The following is a 17,247-nucleotide window of genomic DNA, read 5'->3' as shown; positions in this document are numbered from 1 at the left end:
TCTAGATTTTTTGGCAGCACATTGCCTGAGTGGGCAAGGTCCAGGCAGATTTTCTAAGCAAAAATACACAGGACGCGGAAGGAGTGTAATCTAGCAGTAGAGGCCTTCCCGAACATTGTGCAGTGGTGGGGGTGACTGTTCATAGATTTCATGGCAACGGCCAGTAATGGGAAAGTACCTGAGGTTCCCCCCCCCCCCCTTTCTATCTCTATTCTCCTTCAGCTGGAGGAAAAGGATTGTCCACTGGGATAGATGCCCTGGTCCACCCGTGGGCAAAGGTGGTGGGGCTATTGTATGTATTTTCCACCGGAACACAAAAACATCGGGAACAAAAACCCCTATGGTTTATCCAGGGCACAGAAGGAAGGTCGTAGAGAGTGACTCGATGACTCCAGTGGGCAGGTCGATGTGAATATAAAGTTTATTGAGCAAGCACTAAGATGGGACATGACATAGGACCGTGTTTCGGTGGATACAACCGCTTCCCTCAGGGATCACAAACACTACATAAACATTAATATTATGTAGATATTTAAAATACATGTCATTATCAATGTAAATATAAAATCCTTCAATAATCCAATAAAACATGTAAAATCAAGAAAAGTGCATATCAAAGGTAAATACAATAAATACAACCAATATAACTACTTTGAAAACAGCGCAATGAATGTGTAAAAAGTTTATGTAAAATATAAATAAAACCAATAAAAACTTCAGGATACAGAAGTGGAACAGAGAAGAGTGTACAAATGGGAATGCAAACTTACTAGCCCTAAACAATGAAAACGGACATCAAAACAATATAGTTTAGTATTTAAGTGTGAACTATGACATTAGGATAAAATAAATGTGATAAAATTACCATATAGGACAAGAAACACTCAAAAATAAAAAAGTGGAAAAATGAAAGTCAAAATAACCAGCCTGATTAGTGTAGACACTGTATCAGTGGTGCATACAGTTAAAATGTTGCTACAGGATCAAAAGCAGCGCTTCCAGCTATAAAAATGTGCAATTATATTAAAAACTGAAAACAGACTTGAGGAGCATCGGACATAACTGGAACAAGATAGGACTAGATAAATTTTAAAATACAGTGCAATCCGCTTAAGTGCAAGGGTCTGGGACCAAAGAAATACATGCACTTAACCGTTGTGACCCAAAGAAGCTTGACATCTGATAAACATATGTACAGTACTGTTTATTATACATACTAGTAAAAAAGGCCCGTTTCTTAACGCAATGAAACGGGCGCTAGCAATGTAATGAGTTTCTGCCATTAATGTTTCCATGGTTGTATTCTGAATATAATTGTTGTTTACATGTGTAAGATTTATTTATATATACAATATTTTTTGTATAAACTGTGTTACAATGTGGTAAAAGTTTTCCTTGTTCAGGCCCTTCAATCAGTTTAACAATCACATCAGAAGAGCTCCTTACTCGTGAGAATGCAACATACAGTTGCCCATGTGAGAGACTGAGAGTGACAGTGTGTTTTACAGACAGTGTAAGAGATAGATACACAGAGTGATTGAGTGTGTGTGTGTGATGTGTGTGAGTGACTGATTAAATGTTTGTCCTCCACTGATGTTCATACCTCCCTGTATATGATTGTTTGTTAGAGATTCAATTCACTCCACTTCCCTCCTCCAAGTTCCGTTCTGTCTGGTTGGTGAGAGCGGGGACTGTGAGAGCCAATAAAACGCTGAACTACAGACTTAGGAACCCTACACTGCCACAGTGCCATGGAGTCAGCTTCAGAATGTTGGAGGTGCTTTTTATTATATAGGACAGTATACAGTCTCCGTTAATTGACATTAGGCTTACTTGAAGTAATCAGTCATAGTCCTCTGTACACTATTGTGTCTGTGAGTTCCATATACTACGTCTGCCAGACGGTAAAAACTGTCATAGCACTAACATCCAGTTGCCTCTAGATAGGCCCGCACAGTGTTGAGACTCTCCAGCGCTCTTGCAGAAGTGACAGGAGGTTGTTGAATTTCGTCAGCATGTGCCTCGCTGCTCGTTTCATCATCAGCCGTTGCCTGCGTGTAGGCGCCTATCTCAACATCAGTGCTGTTGTCAGCTGTTTGTAGATCATAATCAACAGCTATGTAGTGATGAAACTCCTCTTCAGTAACACCGGCTGGGATGTCAGTAGCCTGTTCATCTGTTTCGTCCCTCTCCACATCCTTAAAGCTTGCCCGCTTGTTTCAGTTCACAATGGTTGCCTGTGTAACATGATTTCCAGGCTTCTTTCTGCATATGTAGGGAATCCAACAGTGATAGATTATGAGCCAGTTCAACAGCACGTTTATCCTTGCCAGTCTGGTCATCCATAATGCTCATCAGACGACGTAGCACAAGAGCCCGATAATGTTGTTTGAAATTGGCTATTATGCCCTGATCCATAGGTTGGATCAGAGAGGTAGTGTTTGGTGGCAGGAAGACCTTTGACGTTAGATAGCCTGACATCATCACTGTGTGCAGCACAATTATCACAAAGCAACAAAATCTGATGCTTTTGTGCCCGCATTCTAATTAACTTCTTTAGCCACTGCTTCCAAATTTCCCCAGTCATCCATGAATTTGCGTTAGATTCGTATGACAGAGGAAGTTGCTTAACATTCTTGAAGCAATGGGGCTGTTTGCTCTTTCCAATGACGAGTGGTTCCAACTTCTCACTCCCATCCATATTGCAGCAAACGAGGCTCGTGAGTTGGTCTTTCGACATTTTACTTCCTGTAGTTTCGGCTTGTTTGAATGCAAGTGTTCCATGAGGAATCGTTCGCCAGTAGAGACCGTTTTCTTCAGCATTGAAAATGTCATGAGGTGCAAACATGTTCAAGATGGTAGGAAGAACTGAACCAACCCAATTTTCAGCACCAAAGTCATCAGCGTCTTGTTTTTCACCATGATGTTACTCCTTCCATCTTTCCAACCATGCAACAGTGGCTTTGAATTCAGTTAGTTGAAGACTTTCAGCTAGCTGATTAGCTTTCTCCATAAGAAGTGGACCACTGACAGCTCCTGACTTGAGAAAACCACTGAAGAAGAGCATCTTCTACATCCTCGGCTTTTCCCGCCCGTTTACGTTTCCTGTGTGGATTTGTATTGTTTTGCTGATCTTTCTGCTTCAAGATAAGTGAAATTTGACTGGGATTGACACCATATTCTTTAGCAATAGATGCTTGACTTTGTTTTCTAATTTTTTAAGAACTTCTATTCGTTCAGCCAATGTTAGTCTTACGGTTGCGTGATGACGATGACTCCGACTCCAGTGTACACTCTAACAACTTTCGCTTATTCTGCCTGTGGCAGTTAACCAATGAGATTTCAAATTTATTGCCCCTTTGTCACGTACCAATCGGCTTCCATATTCCATGCGTGCGCTTATGCAGAGTCTTTCCTGCAGAGGAGCGGTCTTAAACCATGCATATAAGCGAATCTTGCACTTATCAGTGGTGCACTAAACCAATTTGTCCCCATAGAAATTGATGGCGCCAAAAACGGGACCGAAGTACGGCATGCAGTTAAATAGAGCATGCGGCTTATCCGACATGCACTTAAATGGAGTGCACTGTACTTAAAAAAAAAAAAAAAAAAAAATTAAAAGATGCTAAAAGAGGAATACAGCTAGAAACAGAAATATAACTAGGGCTTCTATGTGTGATTGTCGAACAATCCAATTTGAACTATATGCATATCTGGTGTCCGACTAAAAAATGTAAAGTAAAACTTCTAAAATAGAATGATTGTGGACAGAGAGCCCGCCAAAAGAAACCATAGGGGTTTTTGTGTTCTGGTACGTGTTTTCCATCATGGCACTTGATGGGCAAAATCTTTCAGGAAAATTGAGGCATCCAGGACTGGTAATGCTGTTGTCTCTGAATTGGCTGAGGAGACTGTGGTATGGGTACCTAATGAAGCTGCAGCGGTAGATCCGTTAATACTGTGTACAGGGTAGGGCTGCTCTTTCAATGTCCTGTACAAGTGCCGGCCATGTTTCTATTATGTCTTATGGCTTTTGAAAGATTAATGTTGCACAAAAGGATACTCCAGTCAAGTCATTGTTGCTTTACTACAGTCCAGAAAGATGTCAAGTTTCCCTGGACTTTGGTGTAATGAAAGGCAGGTAGTGCCTTTTGAGGTCCACTATCCAGGAGACTTAGTTTTTTTGCAGGATAGTTTGCACAAGGATTTGGCTTTAGCATCCTTTAAAGTGGAGCAGCTCTGATATGTTTCGCAGGCTTGGTGCCTGGTGTAAAGCTTGGGTATGCACTCTATAGAGGTGTGAAGCATATGAGGCCTTCGAAGTGCCAACATTTTTAATGCTCGCTAACCTTGTATGCACGTTAACCATGTATGTGCCTACAATATTCCTATAGGCGCCTATATGGTTAGTGCACGCACTAAGTGTAGGTGCGCTAAAAAACACTAATGCACCTTAGTAAACAGGGCCCTTAGTCTTGGTGTGGAAGCTCTTCGAGCCTTTAAAGGAAACTTCTTTGAAGGATGTTACCCTAAAGACAGTATTTGTGATGGCCATTTGTTTGGCTCAGAGAATTTGAGTTGTAGGCCTCATCTTGTCAGAAGCCATCTGTTTGGGTTTTTTGTTTTTTTGTTTTTTTTTCTCCAGCTGTCTTTTCTTCCTAAAGTAGTGTCTTTTTGTTCCAAGTTAGTCAATTTGTTTGCTGGTGTTTAGGGAACAGATGGGTGTAGTTGAAGCTGGGCATCCCAGTAGGTGGATGGGAGATGAATGCTACACAGCTGTCTAAAGGACAGCTTCCCAAACTGTGAGTTGGTACCCCAAATGGAGTCGCATAACCCACATTTGGGGTCACGACCTGTGTGGGCTCTCCATAGGTGTGTCATTCTGCACCTTTGGGGCGGTGTCAGGCATAATTTTATTTGGCTGCTATTATGGGGTTACAGCCACAAAAAGATTGGCAAGCACTGCTTTAGGAAGTCAGATTTATATCCTTTGACAGAGCTAGAAAGAAAGAAGTGGCATATAAGGCAGTGATGGCGCAGTGGATCAGAGAGGCCATAATGTCAGCAAACACAGTCCAGAGTTGTACAATTCCCAAAGTGCTGAAGATACACTTGACTGGAGGTCAGGCTTCTTCATGGGCAGGACATAAATTGATTCCTCCACTGGAGTTTTTTTTTTTTTTTGTGTGAGTGAGACAACATTGGTTAGATGTACAAGCTCCTCAGAATGTTGCCTGTGGTGCCAGAGTGTTGGCAGCAGGATTGTCTGTTTACGTTCCTTAAGTGATAATTGCTTTTGTAGGTCCCACACCCCTGGACTGGTCTAGAGGGCCTCTGAGGAAGAGAGAATTAGCTGCTACCTGCTAACATTCTTTGAGTTTTCCAGACCAGTCCAAAACCCAAGGAACTGAAGGGCAGATGGAGAATTAGGAGGAGTAACAGAAGGTGGTTCTTTACTTCACCTTCTGCACCACTTGTTTGAATTTATAAGATATGTGGTTTCTTTTGTGGGTTGTCCATGTTTCTGAAGGGGAAGTTTCTTTGTTATAATAATACTGGTTGTCTTAGGCTGCACAGATACTTATAAGGTGGCATCACCAGCCAGTGGTTCTCACTCTCAACTTGTTGGCAGGTGAGCGTAGGCCCATATGTCTGGAGGGACTCGAGGAAAGAACATTTAGCAGGAAAGATCTAATTTCCTCATATTATCTCAGTTGATAACACCCTCATCGTCCCCGTCTCATCTGCCCGCAACCTCGGTGTCATCTTCGACTCCTCCCTCTCCTTCTCTGCGCATATCCAGCAGATAGCCAAGACCTGTCGCTTCTTCCTCTATAACATTAGCAAAATTCGCCCTTTCCTCTCTGAGCCACCACCCGAACTCTCATCCACTCTCTCATTACCTCTCGCCTTGACTACTGCAACCTACTCCTCACTGGCCTCCCACTCAGCCATCTATCCCCCCTTCAGTCCATTCAGAACTTTGCTGCACGTCTTATCTTCCGCCTGGACAGATATACTCACATCACTCCTCTCCTCAAGTCACTTCACTGGCTTCCAATCAGGTACCGTATACAGTTCAAGCTTCTCCTACTCACCTACAAATGCACTCGATCTGCAGCCCCTCCTTACCTCTCTACCCTCATCTCCCCTTACGTTCCTACCCGTAACCTCCGCTCTCAAGACAAATCCCTCCTTTCAGTACCCTTCACCACCACCGCTAACTCCAGGCTCCGCCCTTTCTGCCTTGCCTCACCCCATGCTTGGAACAAACTCCCTGAGCCCATACGCCAGGCCCCCTCCCTGCCCATCTTCAAATCATTGCTCAAAGCCCACCTCTTCAATGTCGCCTTCGGCACCTAACCACCACACCTCTACTCAAGAAATCTAGACTGCATCAACTTGACATTTCGTCCTTTAGATTGTAAGCTCCTCTGAGCAGGGACCGTCCTTTGTTGATCTGTACAGCGCTGCGTAACCCTAGTAGCGCTCTAGAAATGTTTAGTAGTAGTAGTGGTTCTCACTCTCCACTTGTTGGCTGGAGAGTGTAGGCCTATATGTCTGGACTGGTCTGGAAGGACTCGAGGAAAGAAAATTTAGCAGGAAAGATCTAATTTCCTCGTATTGCTTGTTGCCACCAAAAAGTATTTGGTATATGCCGGTTGTGGTGCCATTTTAGGCTTCCTCTCTCTTTTTTTTTTTTTCTTCTCTATTGAAGGAAGCCTGTTGCTAGGGAGTCTCCATATATGAGGATTTCGCAGTCCTGCTTGTCGTCAGAGAAAACTAGCTACTTACCTGTAGTAGGTGTTCTTAGAGGACAGATCTTAAATCCTCACAACCTTCCCAGCTCCCATAGGAGTTGTATTCCTCTAGCTTGCAATGGACTAAGGAGGTCCTTCACAACAGCGGCAGACAGGAACAGGTTAACGTGTGGTGAGCCTACTCAAAGGCCTTCTAGAAAAGATACTGGGGTAATGCTTCCTGTGGCGTCAACCCATTTGTGAGGATTTTAAATCCCGTTGCCCTTAAACATTTGCTTACGGTTAAGTAATTTTGTTTTCCCTGTGGCAAAAGTGAATTTAGTTACCAGGTCAGCCTGTTCTATTCTGCCCATGTCTTGAATCACAGTCCATATAAACTGATTATTTGCTCTTTTATGATTATACTTCAGTAAATTTTATTATAAGAAAACAGTGCATTCCCTCACTGCAGAATATAATCAAAAAGCAGCTTTAAAATAATAATAATATTTAAAATGTTTGTCACCTTTAAACGTTTGTGCTGCTTGCTCTTGGCTTTGTTCTTCTCCCCAGACGCAATCCGTTCTTGTGCCGGTGACAGTCTGACTGGTGAAGAAAAGGTGCTGGTTTGCCTTCCTCTTTACAAGAATATGATAGCTTTACAACAGCTTCTTAATAGGTAAAGCTAGTTTACAGAATCCAGTTCAATTCTCTGTAAATGCTGATTTTAGTAAAATCTTGGAACTTTTCATTTTCTTTGCTTTTCTCCTTTAAGGTCCAGTGCAGCAGTGGGGCTCTGTAGAACATTACTGGACATATGCTGTAGCAACAGGCAGCTACTGGAAACACTGGTTGAGCTTTATTTACAGATGGAGCAAAAGGAGAGAGCCTTTGATGTCTGGCTTGCAGCTTTTAAGAAAAACCCACAAAATGCAGAAATTTTTTACTCTCTGTGCAAATTCCTTATTTCACAGGTAAGAGTTTGAGTCTTCAGGTCAAACTTTCTTTATTTTTTTTTTTGTTACATTTGTACCCCGCGCTTTCCCACTCATGGCAGGCTCAATGCGGCTTACATGGGGTAACGGAGGGTTAAGTGACTTGCCCAGAGTCACAAGGAGCTGCCTCTGCCTGAAGTGGGAATTGAACTCAGTTCCTCAGTTCCCCAGGACCAAAGTCCACCACCCTAACCACTAGGCCACTCCTCCACTGTTGCTACTATTTGAGATTCTACATGGAATGTTGCTATTCCACTAGCAACATTCCATGTAGAAGTCGGCCCTTGCAGATCACCAATGTGGCCGCGCAGGCTTCTGCTTCTGTGAGTCTGACAGAAACAGAAGCCTGCGCAGCCTTCTACGTGGAGTAGCAACATTCCATGTAGAATCTCCAATAGTAGCAACATTCCATGTAGAATCTCCAATAGTATCTATTTTATTTTTGTCACATTTGTACCCTGCGCTTTCCCACTCATGGCAGGCTCAATGCGGCTTACATGGGGCAATGGAGGGTTAAGTGACTTGCCCAGAGTCACAAGGAGCTGCCTGTGCCTGAAGTGGGAATCGAACTCAGTTCCTCAGTTCCCCAGGACCAAAGTCCACCACCCTAACCACTAGGCCACTCTTCCACTTTTTTCAGTTTCCTGTTTGGCATCTTGATTTGTGTCTGGTTTGTTACTGTATGAAGGTACCTCATGGTCACTTTGCTAAAGCTTAGTAACACTAACACTGTTAACATGAATTATTTATCACAGGGCCTATTCTATAAAACGGGCCTTGCGATAAATAACATGTATTAACATGCATTAACTGTTAGTAAATGATTCCCTGTAATGTTAAAATGGTTAATGTGCCTAATGTTGACAATAACATACTGATCTTTTTTTATAGTCAAACTACAAAAAAGACAAAGGTTATTTAAATCTGCCTGCACAGAACTGGTGCTTAGGTTCATGATTCTGCAGTGTAGCAGATGAAACCAAGGTCTGGTTTATTGCTGCGGTATTTTTTTTTTTAGTTTTCTTCCTGTGTTTTCTTTCATTGCTTTTTTTCCTTGCAGCTTTTATAGTTAGACATTAGCCTTTGAGCCCGTAAAAACGGGCTATTATAGGAAGGGGGGGGGTTGAAAGGCCCCCCCCTGCGCCGCCGAGTTCGCCGCTGCCCCTCCCCCTCTGAATTGCCCCCCCCCCTGGAGCCGTCGCCATCCACTCTCGCCCCGCTGCTGAAACAGCGAGGGTCCGGGAACGCAGCACTGAGCTCTGCTGAGCAGCCGACGTCGGCCTTCCAAGTTCCTTCTTCTTCTCTGCCTGTCCTGCCCTCGTGTGACGTAACGTCGTCGAGGGCGGGACACAGGCAGAGAAGAAGGAAGGCCGACAGCAGCTCTGCAGAGCTCAGTGCTGCGTTCCCGGACCCTCGCTGTTTCAGTAGCGGAGCGAGGGCCCGACCGGGTGGAGGGTGGGTGGTGGCGGCGACTCCGGGTGGGGGGAGCGTTAGCGACAGCGGTGTCCCTCCCTCGCAAATGCGCAGTACAGACCCTCTCTGTTCCGCCCCCGTCATCACGTATTGACGCGGGGGCGGGGCAGAGGTCTCTACTGCGCATTTGCGAGTAGTACGACACTCGCCTTTATATATATTGATAGTGCTTTTTTGTTTTTAAAGTTTCTGCTCAAATCCTCCGTTCTGCGGTGTGATCTTTTTTTTAAAGTTTGAAGTCCTAATTATGGTTTGCACTGTGAGAGAGAAGTAAAGTAGAAAAGGCTTTACAAAAAAAAATAAGTCCTTGGGAATAAATTCAGATAAGAATGAACAAGGGAAATGTTAATGATTTGCATGTTGATTTGCATGCTAAATTCTCTTAATGGTACCTTTATTGGATTCTAGTGGGTGGTGTCTTTACTGTGTTCTGCTGCCAAGTGAAATGGTTGCTGGTGGGTCTTCTCAGGTTCACTAATGTGTGTTCTGCCTTTTTTAGACACAGCATGGAAACAGAAAAACAGTACCCCTTGTAGGCAAACAGATGAAACAGTTACAACAAGAGTGACAAAAGAAAGTGCAGTAGACAATGTCTGAACAAACACCTTTATTAAGTATCTAGGACTCGACATTTATACAGTTTTATGTATTTGTACTGTCGTTTTTAATATTATTTTTAATGTTATTCAAATTTTGTATTTCTAACCTGTTTATAGACTCCTGAAGAAGACCCTCGTGGGCCGAAACATGACTCATATTGAGTCATTGATGCTTAATAAAAGTGTTCGGACATCGTCTTCTGCCCTTTCTTTTGTCATCCTTGTTGTGACTGTTTCTTCTGCCTATTTTGGAAACAGAATGATCAGAAGGGATTCATTTAAATGACAAAAGTATTTAGACTGGTGATCATGTGTCTGAAGCATGTGCTTTTCTTGCTCATTGTCTGTTATGTTTGCTTTTATGATAGAAGAGACTGGACAGCATCACTCCATTGATGCATGAATTTGTTACGTCGTTTTTTGAATGTCTGGCTGAGGATCATACTCCTACAGACCTGTTGAGGTGCGTTTAAATTAATGCATTCATTGATCATTTACCTTGTTTAGTTTTATAGTAAGAGGAAATTGGGGGGGGGGGGGGGGGGGGTCCCAAAATGGCTTATTTTTGTTTTGCACTGTCTAGCACTTTGCAGTGAGGTTTGCCTAATTTGCTGTTCTGGATGTCCATCAAATCTGGTCCACAAGGTACCAAAATGTGCAAAGTAGCTGTTACGGTGACAATATACATATTTTTTTTTTTTTTTTGGAATATTTTGCAAACCAGACCTGTGTTGTACCCTTGAATTACAGTTTGAAGCAGCCCATTGTGGCTCATGGGAATACATTTGAATGCTGGACCCTCTTCCTGACATTTCAGGAGCTATGTTTGCTCCTTCATGTCCGTCTCTTCCTCTTTGTTGATTGGTTTATAGAGCAGCAGGCACTTTCTCATCTGTCTATATAAGAGTGTGGCTTATGCTGTGTAGCAGTTAAATATTAAGTAAACTGGGCTGGGTTTCTGTGGCCCCACAGCTTGCTGGGTTTTCAGGCTAGCTGCCACGAATAGGCATGTGGCCAGTTTCCATATACGGGCCTCGAGTATTTGCAGACTTATTTTGTACATATTTTTTCTGGATATCCTGAAAGTCTGACAGGATGTGGGTCCACAAGTCAGGTTTGAGAAGTTCCAGGCATAGGGAGTCCTAAAAAGTTTGCTGAGGAGTGGAGCTGTGGCCATCTATTACATGTTTGACTCCTCTCGCAGAATGGCAAGAGTAAACTTGTATAAGACCGAACCATATTTCCTGAGTTTGGCTAAAATATATAGAGCCTGGGACTCAACAAAACCCCTTGAACTGAAGATGGATGACTTAGAAACAAAAGGATTGATATCATAACCATCCAGATTTATTCAGAAGTAGACCATTAGGCTCATTTTCAAAGCACTTAGCCTCCCAAAGTGCTTTGAAAATATGCCTCCATGTGATCTATACTTGTGCAGGCTACATTGATTTTTTTAGTCCTGTTACAAGCATAATTTATACTTATCAAAATGTCAAATTTTCTGAAATTGACTTAATATCTACCAAATAGTTATGATTTTTAAGAATTCTTAAAAATCATGCACGTTAGCTAGTGTAAAACGTTTATCAAAAACCTCTGGTGGGCTGTATTAGTTCACACTTTGGACGCTCCTTGTAGTACCTGGGAATATCAACAGGGCTGGAGTAGATCATGTGTGAATACTATTTTCTGTTCTTAATATTATGTTGCTTGTTTTTTTTTTAGCCTGGTTTGATATGGAGAGGCTTATCAGATCATATTAATGTATGAATGCTATTTCTGTAGTCTGCTTGTAAAATGACCCCCCCCCCCCCCCAATAAGATTTGAATAACTGGACTTGGCCAAACGTGGTGTGGAACTATCTTGTTGAAGGGTATTAGACCAGCGCTTAACAAACTTTCTTTAGCTTGTAAGCCCCGACTCTTTGAGCAGGGACTGTCTTTCTTCTATGTTTGTGCAGCGCTGTGTACGCCTTGTAGTGCTATAGAAGTGATAAATAGTAGGTTAGTAGTTTCTTGTAACCAGAGCTAATGTTGTGATGTCATAATGCCTCAGTCCACCAATAAGAGCCAACCTCATCAGTGATGTCACAATGGCTTGATTGTCCTATACTTGGCTCACTTTTATTACATAGCTCTTTGAGCAGGGACTGTCTTCTATGTTTGTGCAGCGCTGCGTATGCCTTGTAGCGCTATAGAAATGCTAAATAGTAGTAATCTGTTCCCTTCTCCACTACTGCCAACTCCAGACTCGCGCCTTCTGTCTCGCTGCACCCTACGCCTGGAATAAACTTCCTGAGCCCCTACGTCTTGCCCCATCCTTGGCCACCTTTAAATCTAGACTGAAAGCCCACCTCTTTAACATTGCTTTTGACTCGTAACCACTCGCCTCCACCTACCCTCCTCTCTTCCTTCCCGTTCACATTAATTGATTTGATTTGCTTACTTTATTTATTTTTTGTCTATTAGATTGTAAGCTCTTTGAGCAGGGACTGTCTTTCTTCTATGTTTGTACAGCGCTGCGTATGCCTTGTAGCGCTATAGAAATGCTAAATAGTAGTAGTAGTAGTAGTAGTACATCCTATGAAGCACCCATCTAGACTCGGAACGGAGGTTTTGCAACCCCATTTGGGATCGTGGCCCATAGTTGGAGAAGCTGTGCATTAGACTCATTTTCAAACTGGTAAATTTTGCCATGGGAAATGCAGTGAGACTCAAATCAAGGCTAGTTAGAATGTTCTTGTTTTGTTGTTGTTATTTATTTTATTGCATTTGTATCCCACATTTTCCCACCTATTTGCGGGCTCAGTGTGGCTTACAATACATTGTAATGATGGAAGTACAATTTGTTACAACACAATTATGGTTACATTTTGAGGAGTTAAGTTAAAACAAGGTCCAGGTAGGACCTAAATTATCAGTTGTGGCTAGATTTGGTCTAGAGCGGGACGAACTGCCTCAGTAAAATCTAAAATTTGCCAAGATGGTTTCCTGACCTGTGCGTAGCTTTTGAAAACACTATTAGACATGTCACACTGCAGTGTTGTTAAAACACAGATCTTTAAGTATAGTTTTGAGAGAGCAGCTTTATTTTTATTTAGTCCTTTGTATGTATTTGGATACAATTGTTCAGGCTCCTCTTGTCTGTTTACTAATTTCTTTCTTTCTTTTTTTTTCTCTCTGGAGTACGTCACATTTTTACAATTAATTCTAAGTAGAATGCAGTTTGTTGGTACTTGAATCACTGAATTGATCAGATCCAGCTCATGGAGATGAGAATCCCTGAGGTGTGTTGGGTTTGAGGAATACAAATGGTTTTTACAGATGTCTTGAGACTGCTTGAGTCAGTGAAATGTTTCTGAATGAAATAGCCTGCCTATAAAGAATGTTTCAAGTATATAGTCTGAGAGTAAGGTAACATTTAAGATGTTTATGTAGCCATCTAGAAACAGGTTGGAGATTATTGTTCTTTCCATATAAAATAACAATTGTGATGACAGGAGAATTGAGACAATGCGTGGGAGACTGGAGAAAATTCTAACCTTGTTCCAATCTTGGTTTTGGCAGGGATCATTTTGTATGTTTTTACTAAAGTTTGACTGCAGTCTTTACTTGGTTACTGTACAAACAGTCTTCAAACTAAAGGCCTTTTTGCTTAGGCAGTGTTACATCAGTTCCATACATTTAGAACAAGTATCACAGTTGTTTTAAAAACTCTTTTATGAAAGTAACTTTACTCTGGAGTGGTGATAATGCTTCGTTTGCTGTTTGATAAACGTGGTTAATATTGGTGGTTAATACGTTTTGTGAAGGAATATGTGTTCTTGGACAAGTGAAGGGCAGTTCTTTAACTTAAGAGCCTGAATTGATGCACCTCGTGTGTGTATAAATGTGAATACTAGCACTTAAATGTACAAGTGTGCATTTACCTGTGAAAGTGCAGCAGGGAGCCTCAGTGCCAACTCCAGGCTCCGCTCATTCTGCCTCGCCTCACCCTATGCTTGGAACAACCTTCCTGAGCTCTTACGCCAAACCCCCTCCCTGCCCGTCTTCAAGTCTTTGCTTAAAGCCCACCTCTTCAATGCTGCGTTCGGCACCTAACCCTTACCGTTCAGTGAATCCAGACTGCCCCAATTTGACTGCCCCTATCGGACCGAGCGTTCACTTGTCTATTAGATTGTAAGCTCTTTGAGCAGGGACTGTCCTCTATGTTAAATTGTACAGCGCTGCGTAACCCTAGTAGTGCTTTAGAAATGTTAAATAGTAGTAGTAGCAGTAGTGCATAAAGATAGGACAGCTATTTATGTGATTCTATTTATGTGCTAAACATGGCCGTTTTGCTCTGAATATTGGGAACTAACCGGACTCCGCCCCTGAAAGTCCCCGATGTAACGAGCTTCCACTTCACTGCTAACCAGTCATTTGGGCTCCCAGCGGTCCAGAATAGCGTGTAGCCAGATGCATGCGCAAGTCATAATTGGTGCCAATTAACATCAATAGTTGGTTGTTAGCGTCCAATTATGGTTCGTTATCTAATTAAGTTGCGTGTGCATCTTGGATCAGTGCCCTAGTTTGGGCATCATATATAGAATATGGGGATGGGGATAGGGTTAGCAGCTCAGCTTGTTTTGACTATCTGACCCAATCACTATCTTTCTACCCTCATCTCCCCGTACGTTCCCGCCCGTAACCTCTGTTCACAGGATAAATCCCTCCTCTCAGTACCCTTCTCCACAACCGCCAACTCCAGGCTCCGCTCATTCTGCCTCGCCTCACCCTATGCTTGGAATCAACTTCCTGAGCCCTTATGCCAAGCCCCCTCCCTGCCCATCTTCAAGTCTTTGCTTAAAGCCCACCTCTTCAATGCTGCGTTCGGCACCTAACCCTTATCGTTCAGTGAATCCAGACTGCCCCAATTTGACTGCCCCTATCGGACCGACCGTTCACTTGTCTATTAGATTGTAAGCTCTTTGAGCAGGGACTGTCTCTCTTTGTTAAATTGTACAGCGCTGCGTAACCCTAGTAGCACTTTAGAAATGTTAAGTAGTAGTAGTAGTAGTGACATAAGCAGACCTGCAAAGGGGCACATACATGAGTGGAGCATAGTGGGACACGAATTGGGCTCCTACCTACATGCGTAACTTACAGAATGCTGTATATTACAAGTGGAAATGTTAGGCACTCCAGGTTACACTAGTATTCTATTATGCAGTGCGAGTACTCAGATGCGGAACTCAGTTTTAAGGTACAACAGTTTTTATTGATAACCCATAACAGATACAGCCAGCACCTGTAATCATACAGAGATAAGTAGAAAGCAAACATATGGTAACAGCAGTACAATATCTGTCTTCAAACTTAGAACAATCCATATCTCCCTACCCTCCGCCCAACCCCTTGCTCTTTTCAACTAGAAGTCAAGATAAGTAAGAGTGAACTAAACAAAAAAAAAAAAGCTTCATATTTATCCAAGAACAGTCCTGCTGGTGAGAATGTAGTGAGTGCAGCTTCTCTCTGTCAATTGGCGGAACTCAGTTTTATAGTAAATGGAATTTAGGCACCACCTAAATGGAGGTGCCCAGTTATAGAATTGCTTCCATAGCCTGTATTCTATCTAACTGTAGTAGAGGTCTCCAGAATTTTTCTTCTCCCTGTGCCATGCATCTTGTGATGAAAGTTGATACGGTATCAGCCCACTTAATAACCAGTTGCTGAAGCTCCATTGAGTACAGTGTGCATCCTGTTATGGGGGTGCAGTCTCAAGATGCTCCCTGCTCATGATGTTGAGCTGCAGGTATTCAGCTAGAAAGATCACCACAGCCAGGGGAAGGGGTTAGGCTAGGAACAGTTGCTGCAAGGAAGCGACCACACGAGGTGTGGAGGTGCACTAGATCCCCACGAAAGAAGTCCAATGGAACATCAGAGAAGGAGTGGGGAAGGTAGGCTCTTTCCAAACGCAGAGACCGACGTGCGGTTAAAAATAGTTTATTGGTAACATCAAACAAATATGTGACTCAACACAGCTGTGTTTCGGCGCCGTAATGCCTTCTTCAGGAGTCTTATGAAGGACTATGATGTTAAAATCCAGCTAAATATATACTGCAAGCGGGACCACAGTCTGCAATCCGGATGGACTATGATGTTAAAATCCAGCTAAATATATACTGCAAGCGGGACCACAGTCCGCAATCCGGATGGACTATGATGTTAAAATCCAGCTAAATATATACTGCAAGCGGGACCACAGTCCGCAATCCGGATGGACTATGATGTTAAAATCCAGCTAAATATATACTGCAAGCGGGACCACAGTCCGCAATCCGGATGGACTATGATGTTAAAATCCAGCTAAATATATACTGCAAGCGGGACCACAGTCCGCAATCCGGATGGACTATGATGTTAAAATCCAGCTAAATATATACTGCAAGCGGGACCACAGTCCGCAATCCGGATGGACTATGATGTTAAAATCCAGCTAAATATATACTGCAAGCGGGACCACAGTCTGCAATCCGGATGGACTATGATGTTAAAATCCAGCTAAATATATACTGCAAGCGGGACCACAGTCCGCAATCTGGATGGACTATGATGTTAAAATCCAGCTAAATATATACTGCAAGTGGGACCACAGTCCGCAATCCGGATTGAGACTATGATGTTAAAATCCAGCTAAATATATACTGCAAGTGGGACCACAGTCCGCAATCCGGATTGAGACTACAATTCTGCTCGCAGAAGTTACTCATCCGGATTGTAGACTGTGGTCCCACTTGCAGTATATATTTAGCTGGATTTTAACATCATAGTCCATCCGGATTGCGGACTGTGCTCCCACTTGCAGTATCTATTTAGCTGGATTTTAACATCATAGTCCAGCATTCCATTCAGTCAGAACGGAGCAACATAAGGAGAATGTAGTATTTTCCTGCTGGTCTGCCACTGATCAGGTTTGCAAAAAGACCTTTTTTTTTTTTTTTTTTTTTTTTACTTTCATATCTGACTTCCAGGTTTGTGACAGCCTTACAAGAGGGCATTCGGTAATTAACATTTTTTTCTCATTATTATTTATTTTATTTATTTATTTTTGCAATAGCTTATTGTGGAAACCAGGGTGTGGGAAAAGGTGCTTGGCACAGGTATCTCCATGTTCCTCTGGAATTTACCAGTCAAAGCAATCCTGCCACTCCTCTGAGGCTTGCTTTCCATTTGCTTGCTTATCTGACATTTTGCTGAAACATTTCCACCTGCTTTTTCTGGACTAAAAAAACAAAAATCCCAAGGTCTTGGGTTAGGAAGTTTTGTGGTTTGAATTAGCTGTATGGAACAGTGTTTATATTCAAAGTTTATAATTGTTTAGAATGTAATGCTGTATTTTGTTCTGAAGTGATAGACTTCTTGTGTGTTGAATGCTCTTGGGTGTTGGTGTCCAGG

The 17,247-nt window shown here is 42.6% G+C and overlaps 1 protein-coding gene across 1 annotated transcript in view; it reads left to right on the top strand.

Annotated features, from left to right (window-relative positions):
• ZFC3H1 (zinc finger C3H1-type containing) overlaps window positions 1-17,247 on the top strand; it is a 134,700-nt gene that overhangs the window by 93,539 nt on the left and 23,914 nt on the right. The window contains 3 exon segments of the mRNA XM_030214825.1: window positions 7,314-7,419; window positions 7,516-7,714; window positions 10,176-10,270. Coding sequence (XP_030070685.1) covers window positions 7,314-7,419; window positions 7,516-7,714; window positions 10,176-10,270 — 400 coding nt within the window.

The sequence above is a fragment of the Microcaecilia unicolor genome, chromosome 9 (genome assembly GCF_901765095.1).
Source record: "Microcaecilia unicolor chromosome 9, aMicUni1.1, whole genome shotgun sequence".
In the NCBI taxonomy this organism is placed as follows: Eukaryota; Metazoa; Chordata; class Amphibia; order Gymnophiona; family Siphonopidae; genus Microcaecilia; species Microcaecilia unicolor.
This window is presented reverse-complemented; position numbering and strand designations above follow the sequence as displayed.